The 20511-nt window shown below is 43.7% G+C and overlaps 1 protein-coding gene across 3 annotated transcripts in view; it reads left to right on the top strand.

The window, feature by feature from the left end:
* WWOX (WW domain containing oxidoreductase) overlaps nt 1-20511 on the top strand; it is a 901973-nt gene that overhangs the window by 216781 nt on the left and 664681 nt on the right. For all 3 annotated transcript variants that reach the window (XM_031458014.2, XM_031458017.2, XM_064488936.1), the window contains exon 6: nt 14014-14102. In XM_031458014.2, coding sequence (XP_031313874.1) covers nt 14014-14102 — 89 coding nt within the window. The remainder of the gene's footprint in view (nt 1-14013; nt 14103-20511) is intronic.

Below are 20511 nucleotides of genomic sequence, written 5' to 3'. Positions count from 1 at the left end.
CCAAATGTACCAGGTCCTCTCTTTACAGAGACGTGAGCTCTGGCCACCCCGTCACACTGTAAGCAGTGGCGGCTCTGCCTGTAGAGAAGATCTGTATCGTTGAAGCCAAAGGGAGGATGCTGCCTGTAAATACTGAAGAGGCAGGGAGAACACACGCATGCCATTCCAAAGTGGCTCTAATGGACATTTGTAAGGTGGTGTCCCCCGCGCTTCCCCTCGCCATCATCATGCCACCTGAGATGCTCAGCTGAAAACATGCAGTCTGTAACTTTGCTGACTTTTAACAGAATTACCCAATGTGATTCATTCAGCCCTTTTGGCTACAAGAGAGTAGACCATGAGCAGGTCGGATATGAATGTGGCCACGTGCCGATGCCCGACTGAGCATGCTCGGGGCACTGAGCGGACAGGGACATCCGTTCAGGGCTTTGAGTCTGCTTGCATGCCCTGGCCTCACTCCTCCACTCCTCCCGGACCCTGCCCTCCCTCACCTGACTCTTTCCCTGAATCTCTCTCAATCTCAGTCAATCTGTCTGTCTGTCTTTCTGCCTCTCCCTCTTTCTCTCTACTCAGTAGCAGCTACTGTGATGCTCCCTGGACTAAAGGGCTTGGGTGGAGAAGCTGAAGGCGTAACCTGATACATGCTACCGGGCTGAGTTATTTGAATTAATTTACAAGTTGTAATAGGCTGTTGTCTCTCCAGGACGTTTTCAGGCTTATTGTATGTGGTTTGGGCTCCAGAATCAATTGGGTTTTTCAACTCTGTAATGTCCCAAATTTCATCTCGGCTTGTGGACTGCGTGATACTTCTTCCCTGGTAAAAGCAGCCTGGAGCCGTCAGCTGCCCTGACATCCTGGCTCTTCCCCTGGGCTTCACGCCTGGTTGGTACTAGATCTGCCCTTCAAGTTAGGAGCGAGAAGAGTGTCATCAAATGATTTCCCATAGATGACACAGATTACAGGTCCACATTGGGTGCCCCAGTTGACTGGTGACTCAAGCCCACTTAGTGAATAAACTATCCAGGCACCTTTCACCTCCTGGCCTCACTATCCCCTAAGAAATCATTATAATGTGCATTCGTCATGTGGAGGGAGAAGGAATATGGGGACCCCAGATCCCATGACAAGTAGCCCAGGGGTGACACACTCTTCCACTCGCAGGCCATTGGTGGAGACACAGAGGCCCTGTGCCCCACAGTGCAGGCTGGGAATTGTAGTCCCCAGCTGGTCAGTCTCTGCTCAGCACAATCCCAAACTGTGGAACCCGCAGGGCTGGTTGGGGAGATGCTCGTTCTTTCTGTCTGCACTATCTGTGTTACACAACATAGAGGTAATTTTAAATTCTAGTCTGTTGGTTTCTGCCGCTAATGTGTGACTTTAAGTCTACTTATATTTCTTGTGATTATGGATGTATTTGTACTAACTTCTGAATTTTATCTTGTGTTTCCTCTCTACCAAGTGTTTTCCTTCCTTTCTAATTTTAATTCTTTTTTTAGATTGATCCAGTGCATCCCACGCATCATTTTTTTTCCTTCCCTGCTGGTGCTGCTTTGGAAGCTTAACTAACTAACTAACTAACTAACTAACTAACTAACTAACTTCCTTTCTCCTCCTCTCCCTCCTCCTCCCTCCGTCTCCCTTTTCCTCCCTCCCTCGCTTCTTTCCTTCTTTCCATCCATCCTTCCTTCCTGCCTTTTGACAGTTTTCTTTCTTCTTGAAATGCTCACATACACATATAAATTTTCTACTACAAAGTATAATGCTATTTAGTGTTTCTATCATTTAAACCAACAAAACCAGGTGATACATGAATTAATGGCTTAGTGAAACCCCCTCCCAAAAAAAACAAAACAAAACAAGCCAAATTCCGTTACTGTTGTTTCAGTTCCTCCTCCGGTTTCTTTTCAAGAGTGATTCATGTGGTCCTGTAGCTAATACAGAAGTTGCACACTATTTGGGGATAGCGTGCCTGTGCTGTTTTCTGTCTGTGTAACTGTATTGAGTTCTCAGCTTTTCTGCCTTTCTGGGTGTTTTGTTTGGAACCTGTTAGAGGCTGCTTGGGCAGATGTCACTTGAAGTAGGAAATCTCATTTTTCCCTGAAGCATATTTTAAAATATCTTTTCTGGTTCATCTGTTGAATATCCTGCTTTGCGTCTGCAGAACCTCTGGAAGATTTCTCTCTTTGGATTCATCCATAAATTAAAAATAATTGTTGTGGTCACTCCTCAGGTGTGATGGTACTGTTACATGCTTACTGTGTGCTCTGCACACCAAGCTCACATCCGTCATCACGCAGTGTGGCCAACCTCTGTGGAGCAGGCCCTCACCCAGCCAGTCTGAGGCACTGGGACAGATGCCTGGCTTTCCAAATGGCTTATGGGAAATCATCGTTGCCAACATCACTAGCCGACTTTGACTTCTGCTGACAAATCTGTCCCCAGTTTGGTGGCGTGTTGTATATTCATTCATTCATTTTCTAAATTAAAGTCTGCCTTGAAAACCTACTCTGTGGTGCTCACTGTGCACCAGGCATCAAAGACGGAGTTATAAAACTGCCCATTTTAATTTACTATAAATGTCAATGTGAATTATTGGTTGTTTTGGGTTTTCTTGCATAGTCTCCTGCAGTGTTCTTGGGAATGGAAATTGCTGTACCCTTTTTGGAGGATGCCCAGCACAGATCTATCAAAATTTAAAGTGTGGGTATCTCTTGACCCAGCAGCTCTGCTTCCAGAAACTTATCCTATAGAAAAAAAATCTTCTACTGCAAAACATAAGTATTGCAGCATTGCTTTTAGCATCAAGAACCTGGAAACTACATAAAATAATGTTAATTATAGCAGCATCAACAGCTCACACAAACAACATATCTGTCTGAGGTGCTTCTCACGAATTCTCTCATTCAATTCTCACAGTAATCCCAAGGAGAGGGTTCTTCTGTTATTTCTGTTTTTACAGATAAGGAAAGTCAGGCATCAGGAATTTAAGTAAAAAGTTCACGTAGCTAGTGCAGCATGGGGAGGGCTGAGGGCATCAGTTTTAATAAATGATTGCCCTCCAATGGGCTAAACGTCCTAGTTGGAAAGAACTTGGATAGAGTTCTGTTTAGATGTATTCAACTGTGTGCTAATTGGGAAAAACAGATTATAAAATAACACATGAAGTATGATACCATGGTTGTAGAACTACATTGTTGCACAATGTTTTTTTTAAAATAAACTATCTTATAAAATTTATATTTAAAATAGAATTTTAATCTCTCTTCTCACAAAACAGCATTTAAAACATGATACATTTATCTCTCTAGCAGATTTGATGTTACTCTTTTACACACAATGCTCAATTTCTAATTGTTTTGTATGGAGAACCTACTCTCAATGAAGTCAGTTTATTTTATCAGAAGACATTTCCCTTTAATCTTAAAGAGTACTTTTTTAAATGAAGGCACCCAACAAGAGCTACTTTCAGATGGTACAGAATTTCTTATTTCTTGAAGTCTCTGTGGTTGACCACCTCTTCATTAGTTACCTGCAAGCAAGACCCGTCCCATTTTACTAGCAACACCACTGAAGGAACCAAGAAAAGCTTTACTAATGATCACTTGGCTTGCCTCACTGTTGAAATGAAGCACTTTACAGTCTTTGTGGCAGCAGACTATTACTTGTCCACGGTTCATCTTGATGCCTCAATGCCGGGGCAAGCACAGTGTTTTTGCGTGTTTAGAAAATGTACTCTGGAAAGATTTGCATCAGACTGTCACTCTGTTTATGCTGGGGCAGTGGGTTCAGGAGACTATTTTCACTTTATACATTATCCACTTCTGTATTGTTTGTCCTTTCGTCAGCAGGCCAGTTTTATTTTTATAAATAAGGATCTGTTTAAAAAGCTGAAGCCCACTTAGGGTGAATCACAGTTCCTTTTGCCAAACTAACACATGCAGCTTTAGCACTCTTGCCTTTGGGGGCCAGCTGCAGGATGTCTGGCAGCATTCCTGGCCTCTGCTCTACCCCGTAAATACCTGTACACCCGTCCAGTAAGCTGTGGCCACAAGAAATGTCTCCACATCTTGCCGGGTATCCCCTGGGGATAGAGTGGCTCGGGTTGAGAGCCCCTCAGACAGACGCTGGCCTGTCGTTGTGTGTTTCTCTGAGGCTCTTTCAAATCTCACGGGTCTTTCCTGTAGAATTCAGAGCCCTTTCACCCAGACCAGGCGGATCTTGTTTTTCTCTCTGTTCCATTTAACTAACCACCATTGACCTGTCCTCAGGTAACAGGCCCCACATCTCTGGGTTTTAAACTGTGCACCTCTTTCTGAATCTTGGAGGGGGGCACTGACTATTCTTTTACCAACAACTTCCCCAAAGTAGGGGGTTCCAGTGCTTAACAAGTGTCCCATTAAGAACCCGGCTATTAGTGATTCACAATACGTAGACCGTTCCTGTTGAGGGTATAATTATACAATAAATTAGCTGATGTCCAGTCCGTTGCCTTACAAGCACATCGCTTGATGTTCCCAGTACTTACATAAGATAGAGGGCCTGTTTATTAAGAGTCTTCAACTGTGTATAAAACTGGAACAGTCAAAAGTAATGGTGTCTGCTGAAGGATTCTTTATCATAGGAATTTACCTTTAGTCATCTATTATTTATTTCAGCTATTTTATATGCCATTATAATAAATATTATGACAGAGAAAGCTTTTACGCTTCAACTTATTGTACTACTCTTTACTTGCCTGCAATCCTTCAGGAAAATGTAACCATGCTTTACCTATAGTTAACATAAATCATCACTTACATTAGAATGAAAAATTCACTATGGAAAAAAAAAAAAGGCTCTTTCTTCAATAGCCAGGCATAAATGCACAATCATGTTGACTGCCAAGCTCCCGTGCCATTTGCTGTCCTTCCTTAAACTGTGTTTAAGCTGCAAAGTGAATGCACTGCACAGAGAAATTGGAAGGTTTTCGAATATTTTCACTCTCTTGTTAGTTTCCGGCAAGATAAGCATTTTTTAATCCAGAGTGCAAAGTATTGCCAATTACTGTCTAAGCATTTTTAATAGTTTTGCTTTTACATGGCATGTAAATCATACACCAAATTAAATAAGCTGTTACCTGGTGCAATTTCTCCTTGAATCAGCCTCACAATTACCTGTAGATATCAATACAGTTATTTTATAAACTGAGTTCCAGCAACACAAGGCAAACATTTTGACCTGTATATAATGAAGAAAAAGTTGTCACGATTTTCTTGTTAGTGATGTTTGTGTATTTTTTTGGTGGGGGGAGAACAGAGCTGGGGGGCACTTGTAGGGGCTCAGGAGTCTCAAGACTGATGCTTGATGATTGATCTGAAGGTCAGAAATGAGAAAAATTAGTCCCATCCTTCAAGGCTCTACGAAAAGTCCAGGGCTTTGTTAGAGATCATTTTTGGTTTGGTTCTGCATTTCGAAGTGTGGACTCTCTCTAAGAGCATTTCTCTTGTTAAATGCACAGTGGTAGACAGACTGGTACCGATGCGTAGAGCCATAGAAAAGACTCTTAAACTCTGCTTTCTCCTTGGGTACCCTATCAGAAAGAGCATTTATCAGTGCATCTTTTAAATCTTTAGGCTTGTCAAAGATGGGGCAAACTCCCCACCAGACTTGCTCACCATGCTGGTTTGGGTTGTTCCACTGAGAGGTATAAGACCCAAAAGTAGATGCAAGTATCCGTTTACTCCCGCGTTTCCCAGCGAAGATGCTGCCCCCGTGGCCACCACTAACATCACTTAAATAATACTGGAGAAATTAGTGTTGTGAAGCCCCACATAGGATATTGATGAAATTATTAAACCAGTTTACTTAGGTCGGTATTGTAGTTCAGTGAATAATGTCACATCATATGCTCCGCGCCAGTGTCTCTTGCTGTTGTAAATGTGACAACTCCTATTTAAGGTTTCAGAACACAAAATCAGGACCGAGCGTCTGTAAAGTGGAAGGGTGAGAGGCATCAGCATAACGCAATTAAGGCCCATTGGATTAGAATTTGCAGGGTGCCATTAGCAATAAGCTCTGAATGTAGATTATTGCCTGGGTTACATTTTCTCTTTCAGCAGTCGGCTTCTCTTGTAAATTCTAAATGCATAAAATAAATATGACGTGAAATAGACACAAACCAGAATGGATAGAGGATGTTAATTTCTTGATAGCTTCTTGGTGTTACATGTTGAAGACCATGATGACAGGGATATTCCAGGGAAGACACGAGTGCTTGAACGAGCCACATCTCAGGTGGAAACCCGGATCCGTGTCTTACTCAGCTGTGCTGCTTTAAACTGTATCAGCCTCTGTTTTGTAGTCTGTGAAATGGGAGAAACAATATGTGTGTCAAAAGATTTTTAAATTACTCTTAAGTGAAAAGTAAATGCCAAGCACATCTAGGTGCTCATTAATTTTTCAGCTTTTGTTGTCAATAAACATATGTAAGTGAGACCTTTTTTCCAGGGAAACCCTGAAAGAAAGTCTTCTGTAAGTGTAAGAGAGGACAGGAGGGTAGGCACACATCAAATCCACATGGATTGGCACCTTCCAGTGAGAATACACAACCCAGGACTGCCTGAAAATCCTGAGCCTCAGTCCTGCATTTCCATACGCTACACCCACTCCATCGAGGAGAATTTCCTCTGGGCCTATTGGAGGCCCGGCTCCCTGCTCCCACTTATTCAGCTGGCTCTCTCCATCCTTCCATCTCCAGCATCCGTGCCACGCTCTCCTCTTTTTGACCAACTCAGAGGTGGCCCTTGCAGCACAATGTATGGAAGAGCTGCTCTCACCTGCTGCTGAACTAGGATTCTGTGGAAAGTCTGCAGTGGGAGGCTTTGGTTGGGCTGAGTGGAGGAAGCAGGCTCAGGCACCCGATGTGAGTCTTAGCAAGTGCATCCCCTTGAGTTCACTGACCAAGACCCATAGCATACAACTGCTAGGTTCCCAGACCAGCTACTTTGGGTTCATGGCGGGGAGAAATCGGATAGTGGGAAAAACTCAATGATGTACTCTCAGCTACCTCACAGGCAGTTAACAGTTAATAATCATTTTTAAGTGATAATTTGTTTTTTTAAGTATTCTTGGTCACTTGAATTATTTATATACAGTTTTCCCAAGGCCTGTTACCATGAGATGTTAACCTTTTTTGTTTTTTCATTGATGGTAAGCCGATCATGGGTGTGAGATGTTTCCTGTTGCGTGTTGCAGTGATGGGGGATAAAGGAAAAGAAGTACAGGAGATGGAACCTCTGCAGCTTTCACTGACCCTTAGGGGCAGTTAGGAGTGAGTAAGTGAATGAATTCGCGCTTGTAAATGGTCTCTCTCTTATTGTTGACTATGAGCAGGACAGCATGCTGCCTCTGTATGAGGCAATGGCAGATCGGTGGTTTTCCCTGGGATGGGCCTTGCTGCGAGGGCCTCCAAGGGTTGAGAAGGATTGATGGGCAAGAGGACAAGTGGGCTGTGTAGGTGTTGTGGGGTACACAATCGTGATTAAAACCCTAGCTCAGTATGAGTCGTGGCTCGGCCAGTTATTCTCTGGGTGAAGTTGTGCAGTAGCTTTCTGAACTGCATTTTTTCCATCTGTGAAACGGATGGATGTTAATAACGGCCCCAGAGGGTTGCTGCAGGGATGTGGGGCGCTGTGGCTCACATGACCAGAGTTCTGGGATTGCTCCTGTTGGCCAGTTATGCCCCTTTCACCTGTCTTAGTGAAGAGTGAAGCGTGAAGCAGTTCAGTACAGATGATGACGGTGATGATGATGTAATGATGTCCTGGACAATGGTAATGACAACAACCAAAAGCAGTCACAATAATAATGTTTGTTGGTAACAATTATAGAACACTTGTCCAGTGTCAGGCACCATTCCAAGGATTTTACTTATATTACCTCATTTCCTGGTAAGGCAGGCACTATTATTATTTCCATTTTTACAAAAGAGAAAACTGAATGCACAGGAAGAAGTAACTTGCTTAATAGGCAGGTCCCAAAAGTGGAGTTCAGATGCAGGCAGTCTAACTTGAGTCCCTGGCCTTGACCCTAGCCTTAACACATTTCAGGTTCAGAACACTTACAGAGTTTGGAAACTGGGGTACCATGGCCTCAGAGGAATTCAGTGAACTTCCCTCCGCCTGTCCTGGGGTCACATGTCATTCTCCATCACAAAGTTGCTGTTCATACTTTGAGCTGCTTGTTAGTTTTGTGAAATAAAGACAGGAGACTGCATTACAAATATGCTTTATTATTGAAAAACAAACAACGGTCATCACTTTTTAGCAGTGGCCTTATGAATAGTAAGAATAATAGTTACTATTTATGTGCCCTGGGCCTTTATATATCATATCCAATCTTTGGTCTAACCATGCAAGGCAAATGCCCATTTCAATATGAATGCTGACGCCAGAGCACTCACATGGCTTCCCTGAAGTCACACTGCCAGCGCTGTGGTCATGCTGGGCTGTGGCTCCGGTATCCTGTGGATGACAGCATCTTCCCACTTCTACGTTAAGTACCGCACCATCCCCATATGGTTCCTTGAGTTTCAGGCTTAGTAATTTATAGTCATAAAATGGTATGAGAGATCACTCTCGCATAACAACAGCAAGGAATCCTTTGATGCTGCATTTGCAGTCTCCTGAATCACTGAGACATGTGTTTGGAACTTAATAAAGACTAGACCAAGAAGACTTGGTCTGTCAAGAGTGTCAGTGAACCAGCCCCCACCGAGTGCCCCTGACTTGCCGGAATATGGAGAAGAGTATGTGGGTTGCTCCGTTACTGGGTCTTTCTGGCTCAGCCTGAGTGTTGGGAGCAGGTGGGCTTTTTTAGCTACTTAGAAGTTTCCTGATGCTTCATGTGAGGGATGCCATCTGTGCAGTATTGTTTTAAAATGATGGGTACCAGCATCAGTGTACATAATTTAAAAATTTGCCTGAGATGATAAATTTGTGTAGTGATGTGATTAAAGAAAAGAGTGTAGATTTGGGGAAGAGTGTGAGAGAGGCATTTTATAGCATTTTGAGATTCAGAGTCCTAGTAAGAAGTTCTTTCTGTTAAATAAAGCTGGATGGGTGGATGGTTGGACGGATGGATGGACAAATGGATAGAGAGGAAAGGAAGAAGGGAGGGACATATGGAAAGCTAACAGTTAATTTTGGGGTGGTGGGATTGTAGATGCTTTTTTGGTCCACATTCATCTGTCTTTTCTAAATTTTTCTGTAATTATTGAAAGTGTGAAGCAAGAAGTGGCCTGAAATAAGCCTGGAGAGGTAGACAGGGCAAAATCACGGACTGTGTGTTAGTTGTTACTGTTCTTCATTATGTATATACTTGCATTTCTCTTCTTTCTTGGCATATGGAAGTTTATATCTTCATGATGCTCAGCACAGCCACAAGACTTACTCTTTCCCTGACAGCACAGTGTGAAACATCTGTCACCGCTGAGCGGAAGCCTGTGAGGTCTCGTGCGCCATTTGCCACATTCTCTTCCCCAGTCTGTAGAGGCTGGTGATGTAACAGAAGGTGGCTCCTCTGTCTGCCTGGGCCTCTGGCTCATCACGATGAACCTGCCGCACTGACCTGGAGTGGGCATGAGGTGTGAGCCAGTAATCATCCTTGGTTGTTTAAAGACATTGAGGTTTGGGGGCTGTTCCTTGCTGAAGCTCATCTTGGTTGATACAGAGGCACTTGTAGCTTGGCCATTCCAAGCTACAAAAGCATTTCAAGCCAAGACTTTGTATGTGTGTTTGTTTTGCCAATCCAGAGAGCATACTTGGGCCAAACAAGGCCTGACCTCATGTTCTGGACGGCATATGCTAATTTATCTCCTTGATAAAAAACTCAGTGGTTCTTTTTTTTTTTAAAGTATAGTCAGTTTATAATGTTGTGTCCATTTCTGATGTACAGCACGATGCTTCAGTCATACATGAACACACATATATTTGTTTTCACATTCTTTGTCACCATAAGCTACTACAAGATAATGAATATAGTTCCCTGTACTATAAGCATAAACTTGTTTATCTGTTTTATGTATACCAGTCAGTATCTGCAAATCTCAAACTCCCAATTTATCCCTTCCCACCCCCTCCCCCCCGATAACCATAAGTTTGTTTTCTATGTTTGTGAGTCTGTTTCTGTTTTATAAATAAGTTCATTTGGCTTTTTTTTTTTTTTAAGATTCCACATATGAGTGATATCATATGGTATTTTTCTTTCTCTTTCTGGCTTCACTTAGAGTAACATTCTCCAGGGCTATCCATGTTACTGCATATGGCATTATTTTATTATTTTTTATGGCTGAGTAGTATTCCATTGTATATATACACCACAACTTCTTTATCCAGTCATCTCTCGATGGACATTCAGGTTGTTTCCATGCCTTGGCTATTGTAAATAGTGGTGCTGTGAACATTGGGATACAGGTGTCTTTTTGAATTAAGGTTCCCTCTTGATATATGCTCAGGAGTGGGATTGCTGGATCATATTGCAAGTCTATTTTTAGTCAAAAGCTCAGTGGTTCTTTAGTGGTGATGGAATCTTGTATCTTGAATGTGGTGGCAGTTACATGAATTCTTTTCATGTGATAAAATGACATGGAACTGTACACACAGATATCCCAAATACAAGAAACTGAGGGCACCCTGAAAGTGGCGAAATCCGAGTAATGTCTGTGGTCTAATAAACTGTATGGTGACAACGTCGGTTTTCTGGCTTGATAATATTCTGTCCTGGGATGAGCTGTCACCATCCGAGGATGCTGGGAGATGGGCATGGGGCACTCTCAGTACTGTTTTTGTCACTTCTTATGAATCTGTAACTAGTTTCAAATGAAAGTTAACAAGAAGGGAAGGTTCACGAGTTCAAACAAAAAAGTCAATTGTGGTCAGTCCCAGGTTCACACTCAGACTTGGCGGGGAAGCTCACACTGGCAGAAGGGGCCTGTTGCCTTCACTTAGCAATCAGTGGTTTATCCCTCAAAAATGCTTTCTGTTTGTAGTCCGTCAGCCACGGCCTTCTTGTGCGGAACATGTCCCATGATTAACATTCCTGTAACGGTGCTGAGTCTGTTAAGACAGTCAGACGAGCAAACCCCTCAACACACACACATGCACACATACGCGCATTCTCATTCTGAAAGCAGGGCTTTTCCTTCGCTGGTCTGAACCGTGTTGCACACAGTGCACACATTTCTCAGGGCCAGCAGCAGAAACAGGAAACCTGATACCGAGGGCAGGAGAATTACCTGAGTAATTGTGTGTGGACTTGAATCACTGTCCCCAGGAGCCCAGTAACCCACAGCCTGTGGATTAGTCTGTTGAACTACTTGATGGCTTGTGACCCCTCGTTCCCCCTGGATGTGTATGTTCTGGTTTTGTTCTTATTGGTGGTGGCAGCTCTGTGCTTTATCTTCAGGTGAAGGGGGAGGACCAAAAGGCAGCTTACCAAGTGTAAACTGTACATGTGGAAGAATGGGCTGGCCCACTTGGCCGTGCCATCGATTTCACTGGAATTACTACTGTGGGGTCAGCATCTGGGAATGTTCTCCCTGTCTTGTGGGGGAGTGTGTACACGCATTTTTGTCATGTATATGCTGCGTATCCCTTGGGGTTTCCATCAGGGGCTTGGCTGAGAGCAGCAATGTCTTTACTACCCCTTCCTTAACAGAATGAGTGTCTGACATCCCTTTTGGTTACATTCAGAGTTCTGTACAATTCTGTGTTGGCAGTGAGTGTCTTGCTCTGAGTGAAGTGAGGCTGGGGCCAGAGGAGCTGGTAGAGGGTGAAAGGCCCCTATATTTGCTAATTGTGAACATCAGATCAGGTAGTTGAGCATTTATGAGGCATAAGAATCTATGAGGAGTAAAAGTTAGCCATTGACAGGCATCCTGCTCCAAAGAGATTTTTTACCTGCATATATATATCGGTCACTCAGACGGAATGCAAGTGGAGTTTTGCTCCTCGTTGGAGGCCCAAGCTCTCTACACAGGGTACAGCATCACTCAAGTGCACCCACTTCTTCCTGGTGACAGTTTCCATCTCTATAGGATGAGGGGCATGGCCTTCCCTTACTGCGGACCCTCCAGCTCTGGTACTCTCTGATCTTAGGAAGTGCTAATGACGCTCGTATGTTGGCACTTTCCCACTTTCCCGGATCAGGTTCAACGCATCTCCTCCTCCTTCCAAAATCTGCAGGTTGGTGCACCTGACTCTGTTACCTGAGGAATTTAAATCTACTCTGGCAAACTTGCCTTTGCCACTGATAGGCTGTTGGGGTCTCGGGAGATCATTTAATCACTTTCCACCCTCTCCCTAAAACTGGGCTCTGTTAGCAGACAGGAGCTGCATGCTCCAGGACCCGCCGCGATCTGGTTCAGCGTGGTCTTCAGGGAGGACCCTTACTTGTCATGAACGTTACTTCATCTACCAGACTGCACTGTAGCCCACCCCAACCACCGTTTTTTGCAGAGTGGCCTCAGAGAAAGAATTTGTCACAAGGGGCTTCTCACCTCCTTCTGTTAACTTGGTGAAATAGCTTTACTCTTCCAGGCAGGATGGCAAGTGCTTTACATTTAACCTCACAACTCTGTGAGTCGGTAATTAATATTCACCTTTTGCAAATGAGGAAACTGAGGCTTAGAAATATTAAAGGGCCCAAAGTCAGTGTGCTTTCTGGCTGCCTCGGCCTGGTGTTGATTGTTCAAGGCCTGGGACTCGGGTTAGAGCCCACGAAAACTGCCGCAGACACACTAAGCCCCTCAGCACAGTTTGCGTCCATCCCTGAATCAGACAGCTCTGGTGGAGGATGTTCTCAGCAGTGCCGTTTGCACCCCCCTTCCCAGCAGTAGAGTATCATATTATTCTCCATAGGCTTACTTGAACATCACAGTCTAGACAAGAATTCCCAAGTTAACCATCTATTTTATGGGACTCTGCTTACCTGTACAGGCAGGTGGCCTGTCATTCTGGGCTGTGTGTCCTTTGGAGGAGAGAGCTTTAAGAGGTAATAGTATTTCAAGACACATCCCATAGTCCAGCCAGACTTAAAAATTGGGAGGTCCCTGTCAACACAGGGCATGTCTGAAAGGCACCCCTGCTCTCTCCAGAATTGTGTGAGGAGGCTGAGCAGTGGAACAGGGCTGCTTCAGATCCTGACCACCCCGGTCCTTCTGGTGTCTCTCCAGGAGGGAGCTTGAGTTTCGATGTCAGATTGACTTGAGGTCTCCCTGCCCCCACTTCTTAGCTCTGCGATCTCATCTTAGCTCTGTAAGATGCCTCGTTGTAAAATACGAAAAATACACCCATCCTTCAGGTGTCCTGAAGATGAAATGAGATGTTGCCTTAAGTGCCCAGCCACTATTCTTCTCAGAATACACCGTGGTCATTATTAGTATCATTATTGGCTATCCATGTGTACCCCACCCGTCTGTAGAGTTCACACAATTACTAAACCCCAGAGGTCTCTAAACACACAGTTTTCTGGGTTCTAAACCCGGGGGATGTAGATCACTCAGACTCCATTGCTATAAATGAGTTTTGCCTGCTTTTGTACTTTCTATAAACAAATTGCCTTTCATTTTTGATGCAGGCTTGGTGGAATCATTTCAGAGCCCAAATGCAGCTTTTGAGATTAAACTGTGGTCTCCTGAGTTCTCGCAGGAGCCAGGCCTCGTCCTGGTGTTCCCCTATCATTACAGTTTTTTTCAGATGCAGATCGAGAAGAGATACGTGAGCCCAAAGACCCTTTGGAGCCTGTTCCGTGCGCCGAGTCCAACTGCACAACCCCCAGTCCCAGGCTCACATCCTCCCTCAACTTGGCAGTAAAAAGCCCTGTTCTTCCATTCATTCCAGTGATTTATATTCTCTCTGGGCGTCTAATATTAAACAGGGGAATTCCGACATGTTCCATAACACATTTGCTGTAACTTGATACCATGAACTAAACTTGCTGTTATTTATCATTTCTTTTTATTTTCTCTCATTCCAGCATAAAGCCAAGGTAGAAGCAATGACCCTGGACCTCGCTGTGCTCCGTAGTGTGCAGCATTTTGCTCAAGCATTCAAGGCCAAGAATGTGTGAGTGTTTCAGCGGAGGGTTATAGATCATAATATCTTGCTGTTGTAATGTCTTTATCAGATGAACACAACTGGGAGGACGGAAGGCTATTGTGTTGTCTTGGCGTCCAAACAGGAGGCTCATTTATATTGGCCCCGTTAAGGTATACCGTATTTTCTTGACTCTGAGTCACCCTCATTATGAGATGTGTCATCAATTTCGTAACAGCTTCCCAGATAAAAAGAAGACACTATTAAGCACTAGTAAGAGTGGCTCATAAAAATCAGCCGATTGTAAGCTAGATCCTGAGTACAGACATTTTTGCAGCGCCTCTCAGAATCGAGGAAAAGTCTACTTTAATTGTATTCAGGAATAAGTAACATCAGCTCCCCGGTCCTGCCAGGGCGCCAAAAATCAGAGCACGAGAAGGTTCCACTCTTTTGCAAAACTGCGATGATCTTATTTGGTGCATGAACATGACTCCAGAAGTGCGGTCTCACATCGTGAGAAACTTCCTCCTCTTTTTTCCATTCTTTCTCAGAATTTGAAAATGCCTGAAGGAGGAAGTCTTTGCTTGGGGCTGGTAGATTTTTATGCCATCATAATGTCAGCCTCCCTTTCTGACACAGACAAGAGAGCAGCCCTCAAACCCAAAGCCGAGAAAAGCAGTGGTTGTTAGTTTCATTTTCATTATATTATTTTGTCTCCAAGTGTTTATTTTTACAGCTCCCTCATATTTTTTAGGGCAAGCAATCCTGGTTTCTTGTTTAATGTAGTGGTTTAGGTTTCTTTAACAAATAACTTGATTTAATTTTTTTCAGTGAGTTGATTTAAACACAAGGATTAAATTAATAATAGGACAGGTGGTGCCAAGGATAAAATAGTTCCCAAAATGGCACCAGAATGACTGAATTTAGGAAGGCTGATAAATGACAAGCTGTCTTGGGGTTCGCCCCTGTCGGAATCGTTGGTTTCACAGTTCTCCAAGCAAATGGTACATGTAAGGGGGGAGGGTATCTTAAGCCACATGTTCAGATGGTACTAGGTAGACTGGACATCTCACTGGCTGCCCATTATTCAGTTCTTTTCCTGTCTCCCTTAGTTTCTCACTCTGTTCCTTGAGAATGTTGAGAAATCTGCTCTCTGAAGCCCTTTCTGGAGCAAGTATGTGGCCTGAGTCCTTGAGGTTGAAAGACTGAGTCACAGTCTTTAGTGGGAGCTGCACCATCCCCTTAAGTGCAGGCCCCACGCTCCTGGGAGCGGTTGGGTACTGTCCCCAGCCAGCCAGCAGACCTAGGCAAGCCCTACTGCGTGCGCTCTTTGCAGTATCGGGCCCTTGCCAGAGCTCTGAGAGAGCCTTGAGTCAGGATGGAGCAGTAGCTTGGAGAGGTTTGCTCTTTCATCCCTTCATTATCATTTATCCGCTTGTTCATTCACTTAACACACATTTAATGTGTGCCTCCAAAGCCCCAGGCTTTTTCTCAGCTCTGGAAGAGACTGGTGGCCAGTGGGAGCCCAGTTAACCTCACACAAGCCTTCATCTCAGCGGTCAGCAAGCAGTCAGTGTTTTATAGCTAGCGACTGACTCCTCAACCCAGTATTTTTGTGGTTGTTTGGGAGAGAATAATAATAGCAGCAGCAGTAGCAACAGTAGCAGTTCATTTATCGAGTGCTTATTACAAGCCCCACACCAAGAACCGTTTGCATGCTTCCTCTGATTTAATTCTCAAAGCAGCCCTTGCGGTCAGTGCTATAACTGTGTCTATCAAGCAGATGAGGAAAATGAGACCAGAGAGGGTGAGTTATCAGAGGCACGTGGCCGGGAAGCAGAGGGGCTGAGGTCCTGTGTGGCCGGGCACTCCTGAGCCCCCACTTAACCAGGATGCTGCACAGCCTTTCATTTTAAATGTGCTGGAAACTGAGAGCAGCGGAAGTGTGTGCCTTTCACAGGGTCATGTGGCAGGTCGGTGGCAGTCGTAGGATTTCCATCCATCCTGATGTTTTGCTTTCTCTCCGACTCCACACGGCTTGAGTGGGAGCTTCGATGTGCAGCCCGTTCAGACTTCCTCCAGTTCTAGTGTCAGACCACATTGAAGGGAGCCGCTGAGCTGAAGAGAGCCAACTGTTACATAATAGGACTGTCTTCCAAGTCTTAACAGGACCATTAGTTTTTAACCATTAAGTAGTTCAGAAATCATCAAATTGAGCTGCCTTTTGTAATCACCAAGCCCAAGCTCTTGGAGAAAAACTATCACCCATTCTGCCCTAATCCTAGATCTCAGCAAACGACTTTGAATTTTTGTACTTCTGGGTCCAGAGACAAAGGCAGTTTTCCTTTTAGCAAACCCTGTACCACACAAACCTCCTTTTACGCATCTCTTGAGAGCACAGCATTTTACACGGCTTAGAGGAGTATTGTGGTGGTGAAAATATGTATTAAAAAAAAGCGAGCGATTTTGCTTTTGAAATCCTGCCAAAGTGAAATCTCTCCTGGAGAGGCAGATGACAGTTCAGTACTTACAGATCTTTAAGTTCTGAGAACTGTCAGAAGAGAATTTAAGTGCCGGCAACTGGGCTGCCAGAAAAACACGTGTCACCCTCGTCTTCTCATCACCTCCCATCTCTCGACATTAAAATTTCCTAGTGTGTGAAACACAATGACAAACGAGAGGAAGGCTGCCAGTTCCAAACCTGTCCCTTTCTGTGCTGTTGGCCTGAGGAAGGGAAAAAATCCCTTCGATGTAAATTCCACGTGGATGCCCCTGTGTAATATTCCGCTCCGAAGCCTGCCTCTGAGCACGTCAGAAGTGTGTTCGGGCTCCCCTTTCCTGTGTGTATTCCCTCAGTTCCTGCCCCTGCTCAAGCGTGTCTCCCCACACTGGGGTGGGGTGGACAGCCGCATGGCAGCCCGGGACCAGAAATGGTAGAGATTGATGTAAATGCAGACCCTGGCGGAGGATGCAGCTCCTTGTACCTTCTCCCAGGAAGGGATATGGATTGGACCTCTACTGAGATTTCTTCTTCTTCCTCCTTTTTTTTCTCGGGGGGTGGGTAGCGAGGAACAGAATGAGCCATTTTAGAGTGAGCACTGCTAACAATGATCATACACATAATATCTACTTATCAGCTTGTTTATTCTGTGCAGGGCAACACCCTCAGCACTCACTGATGTCTTCTCCCTTTAATTTCTTACAATAACCTCAGGCATTAGTCACCTGTATCTCTGGGACAAATCTAAAGGCTCTGGCTTTTCATAGCGAGGCTAACTCATTTTCCCAACTTTAGCAATCCGAACCCAGTTCTGTCCGAATCCAAATTGGATCGCTCTTTTTGTTACACCTCCCCTTCAGGCATGTCCTTCAGTGTGGATTTCAGGATTGGTGTGTGTTGCTGAGTAGCCAGTTGCTCAGGAATTTAGTGGCATAAAACCAGTTAAGACAATAAGTATTTCTATTCTCTCTCTCTCTTTCAGTTTGTTGAAATCAGGAGTCAAATAAGGTCTATGCATTTTATTAACCTACAAGTTTTCCCTAAATTTTAAAATTTCTTAAAAAAATTTTTTTGATGCACTGTGTTTGTTTAAAGGGACGTATGTCCTCTAGAGTTCTCTGTGGTCTGTACTTCAGTGGCTACATCCCCGTGGTGTCATTTAATGTGTTCTTTTGTCTTCTAATTTTCCTGTGAAATGGTAGCTACCTCTAGAGGCTTGGTCAAATTCCTGTGTAATTTTTTGGCAGGAATCCTTGGTAGTTGGTGGTGTGGTCTTCCATCAAGAGGCCTGGTTGCTGAAGCCAGTTTTCTTAAGGCTCCTCACGCCCTGACCAACCCGTTCCTGTGCCCACTCTCTGTCTGCCCAGCCTCACGTTCATTTGCTCATTCTTTTCTGCTCCACTCCCTCTTCTGGGTGGTCAGCCCAGGAAGCCTCAGACTGCTTCCAGACAGTTCTCCCCAGAGTTAGTGGTGGTGGTGGTCGGCCAGTGTGTCTCAGTATCAAATTATTTTGGGCATTACTGGAAAGTTCCAAACCAAAGCCTGTGGTAAGTCCCCACCAAAGTGAGTCCTGAAGGATATTTTTGTTGCAATTGCAATCCGGGGGGGCAGGCAGGGGCACCCGTCCGAGTGTGAAGAGCTGGGGCCTTTACTAAGCACTCAGACGAAGTATTGAGATTTTCTGCAATGAGCTCTACAACAATAGTGCGTTGTTTGGGATACTTGGGCACACTTTTATCTCTAGTTCTAGCTGCTTAGTTTACTGAAAAGCACTCATTTTAACCGGGCCTGGAGCAGGAATTCAAGAGCTTCTAGGACTGGGAGCTCTGTAGTTTTTTTTCTCTTTTTCAGATACTGTTTTATAATTTGAGTTCTTTATCCTTGAAAAAATAAACACCTGTATTCCAGTCCTGGAATTTTAAAAGTTGGTGATGGCACATAATATAGGAAATGTATTGCTTGGATCCCAGCTAACTAGTCAGCTCTTATAACGTTGACCAAGAGCTTTGATTCATCATGGAAATTCATGAAAATGATAGTAAGTTCATATTAAGATAATATATGCAATTCTTAAGATTTCTAGAATTTCGTTTTTGGTCATGGAATTCTACTTTCTCTTCTCAACTCTCTGTCTCCAGCATAATTTAAAGAAGTTAGGCTTTATTTCACTTAAAAAACACTATAGAACAGTGGTATTTTAAAAAATTAAAAGAACGGTTTTCTATTCCCTCTTTTCTGTTTAAACATTTGAGGGGGAAATCTTTAACGAAGTTATTTATTTTCACTTTTTACTAAATCACTTTCAGAACTTGAACGTTCAGGACTCTCAAAATCTTCTAATCCCAGATATAATATTCTTGGGTTCTTATTCCAAATTTTGCTGTCTCCAGTCCTTCTATGGAAGTGGGTGGGCTATAGATTATAAATAAATTCCAAATTTTGAGGGATAAATTACCCTCCTGACCGATGTGTAAATTACAGCTTAATCTTTATTTTTCTCCTCAGCTCAGTTTTAAGAATAATGTTTTCGCCATCATATCTGCAGTACTCTTTGCTCAACATGAGAAATCCATCTCTGGTTTGCCTAATGGGGAATCACATTACTTTTCTTTTCTATGCAGTATGAAGACTTTTAAAAAGCAAAGAGGCAGATTTTAGCTGTAATGAACTCTCTCTAAATCAAGATCTTACTTAAGACTTTTTAAGAAAAAAATTTTAAAAAGTCTCCAAGTAAGTTTCTCCCCTCCCATACGTTTTCCATCTTAAGATATTGAAAAATCATATTGTGAAACATTTAATGTATCTAGAAACATCAGGAAGGAATGCTTCCATCTGAAGTAAATTTTTTTTGCCTTCTGAAATGTCACTCTTGAGGCATCAAATGTTTTCATGTGATTCTTTAAAAAATATTTCTAAAATAGATTATGTACTGTTATTCCTTATTAAACAAACATACTGACTCACAGAGTATAGTGCAGGGATCAGCAAACTTTTTTTGCAAAGGCCCGGAGAGTAAATATTTTAGACTTTCCAGGGCATAAGATCTCTGTTGCAACTATCCAGTTCTGTCTTTGTAACGTAAAAGCAGCCAGGGACAGTATTTAAATGAATGACCGTGGCTGTGTTCCAACAAAACTTTATTTACAAAAAAGGTCATGGGCTGGATTTGTCCAAGGGCCGTAGTATGCCAGCCCCTGGTGTGGCAGGGAGGATATAGTTTTGGGGGATCACTTGAATTTAGATATAAATCCAAGCTCTGCTACTTACCAGCTATTTCGCCTTGGGCACTCAGCATTTCTGGGCCCTCACTCGGCAGATCTGTGTAAAGTAGATTCTCACATACACGTCTCAGGGTTGTTGAGGAGCACAGCCATGATGCGTGGGGTAACCAGACACGTCTCAGTGCAACGCATCTCTGATTGTTAATTATATGTATGTGTTCTTGTCTTGATCCTAAAATGATTTGAGAGGTTTTTAAGAATACCTACAGTATGATACAACAGAAATAAAAGATCTACCTAGACAGGAAAGGAGATAGAAGTGGACTTGGTGAGATGTGATTCTAGAGGAAGTGTGGATCTCATGAAGTCTTTACAATCATTAGAAAATTGGGCCGAGGAGTGAGCTTTGAGATTCCTGGCAACCAAGAGCAGAGTGGACGTGAACTTCACGTTGCCCACCAGCCATCAGCAGGGCAAGAACCAAGCAGAGATACTGTTCCTGTCGTGATGTCCACTGAGGATCACAAGGTCTTAGTGCTCTGCTGAGTAGGTTTTTTTCCCGGCTCTTTGCTTTCCTTTACAAAGCTATGGATTTGAGGGACACATCACAGTTCTCCTTCAGGGCAAGTGGCTAGACTCTCTTTCCTTGGCCATTCCTGCTATTGTTTCCCTTGGTTTTAGGCAGCTTTCCAGATGATTAGAGTGGCCTGAAGACCAA

Source organism: Camelus dromedarius, chromosome 9, assembly GCF_036321535.1.
Source record: "Camelus dromedarius isolate mCamDro1 chromosome 9, mCamDro1.pat, whole genome shotgun sequence".
In the NCBI taxonomy this organism is placed as follows: Eukaryota; Metazoa; Chordata; class Mammalia; order Artiodactyla; family Camelidae; genus Camelus; species Camelus dromedarius.
The sequence above is the reverse complement of the archived record's forward strand: the minus strand, read 5'-3'. Positions and strand labels throughout refer to the sequence as shown.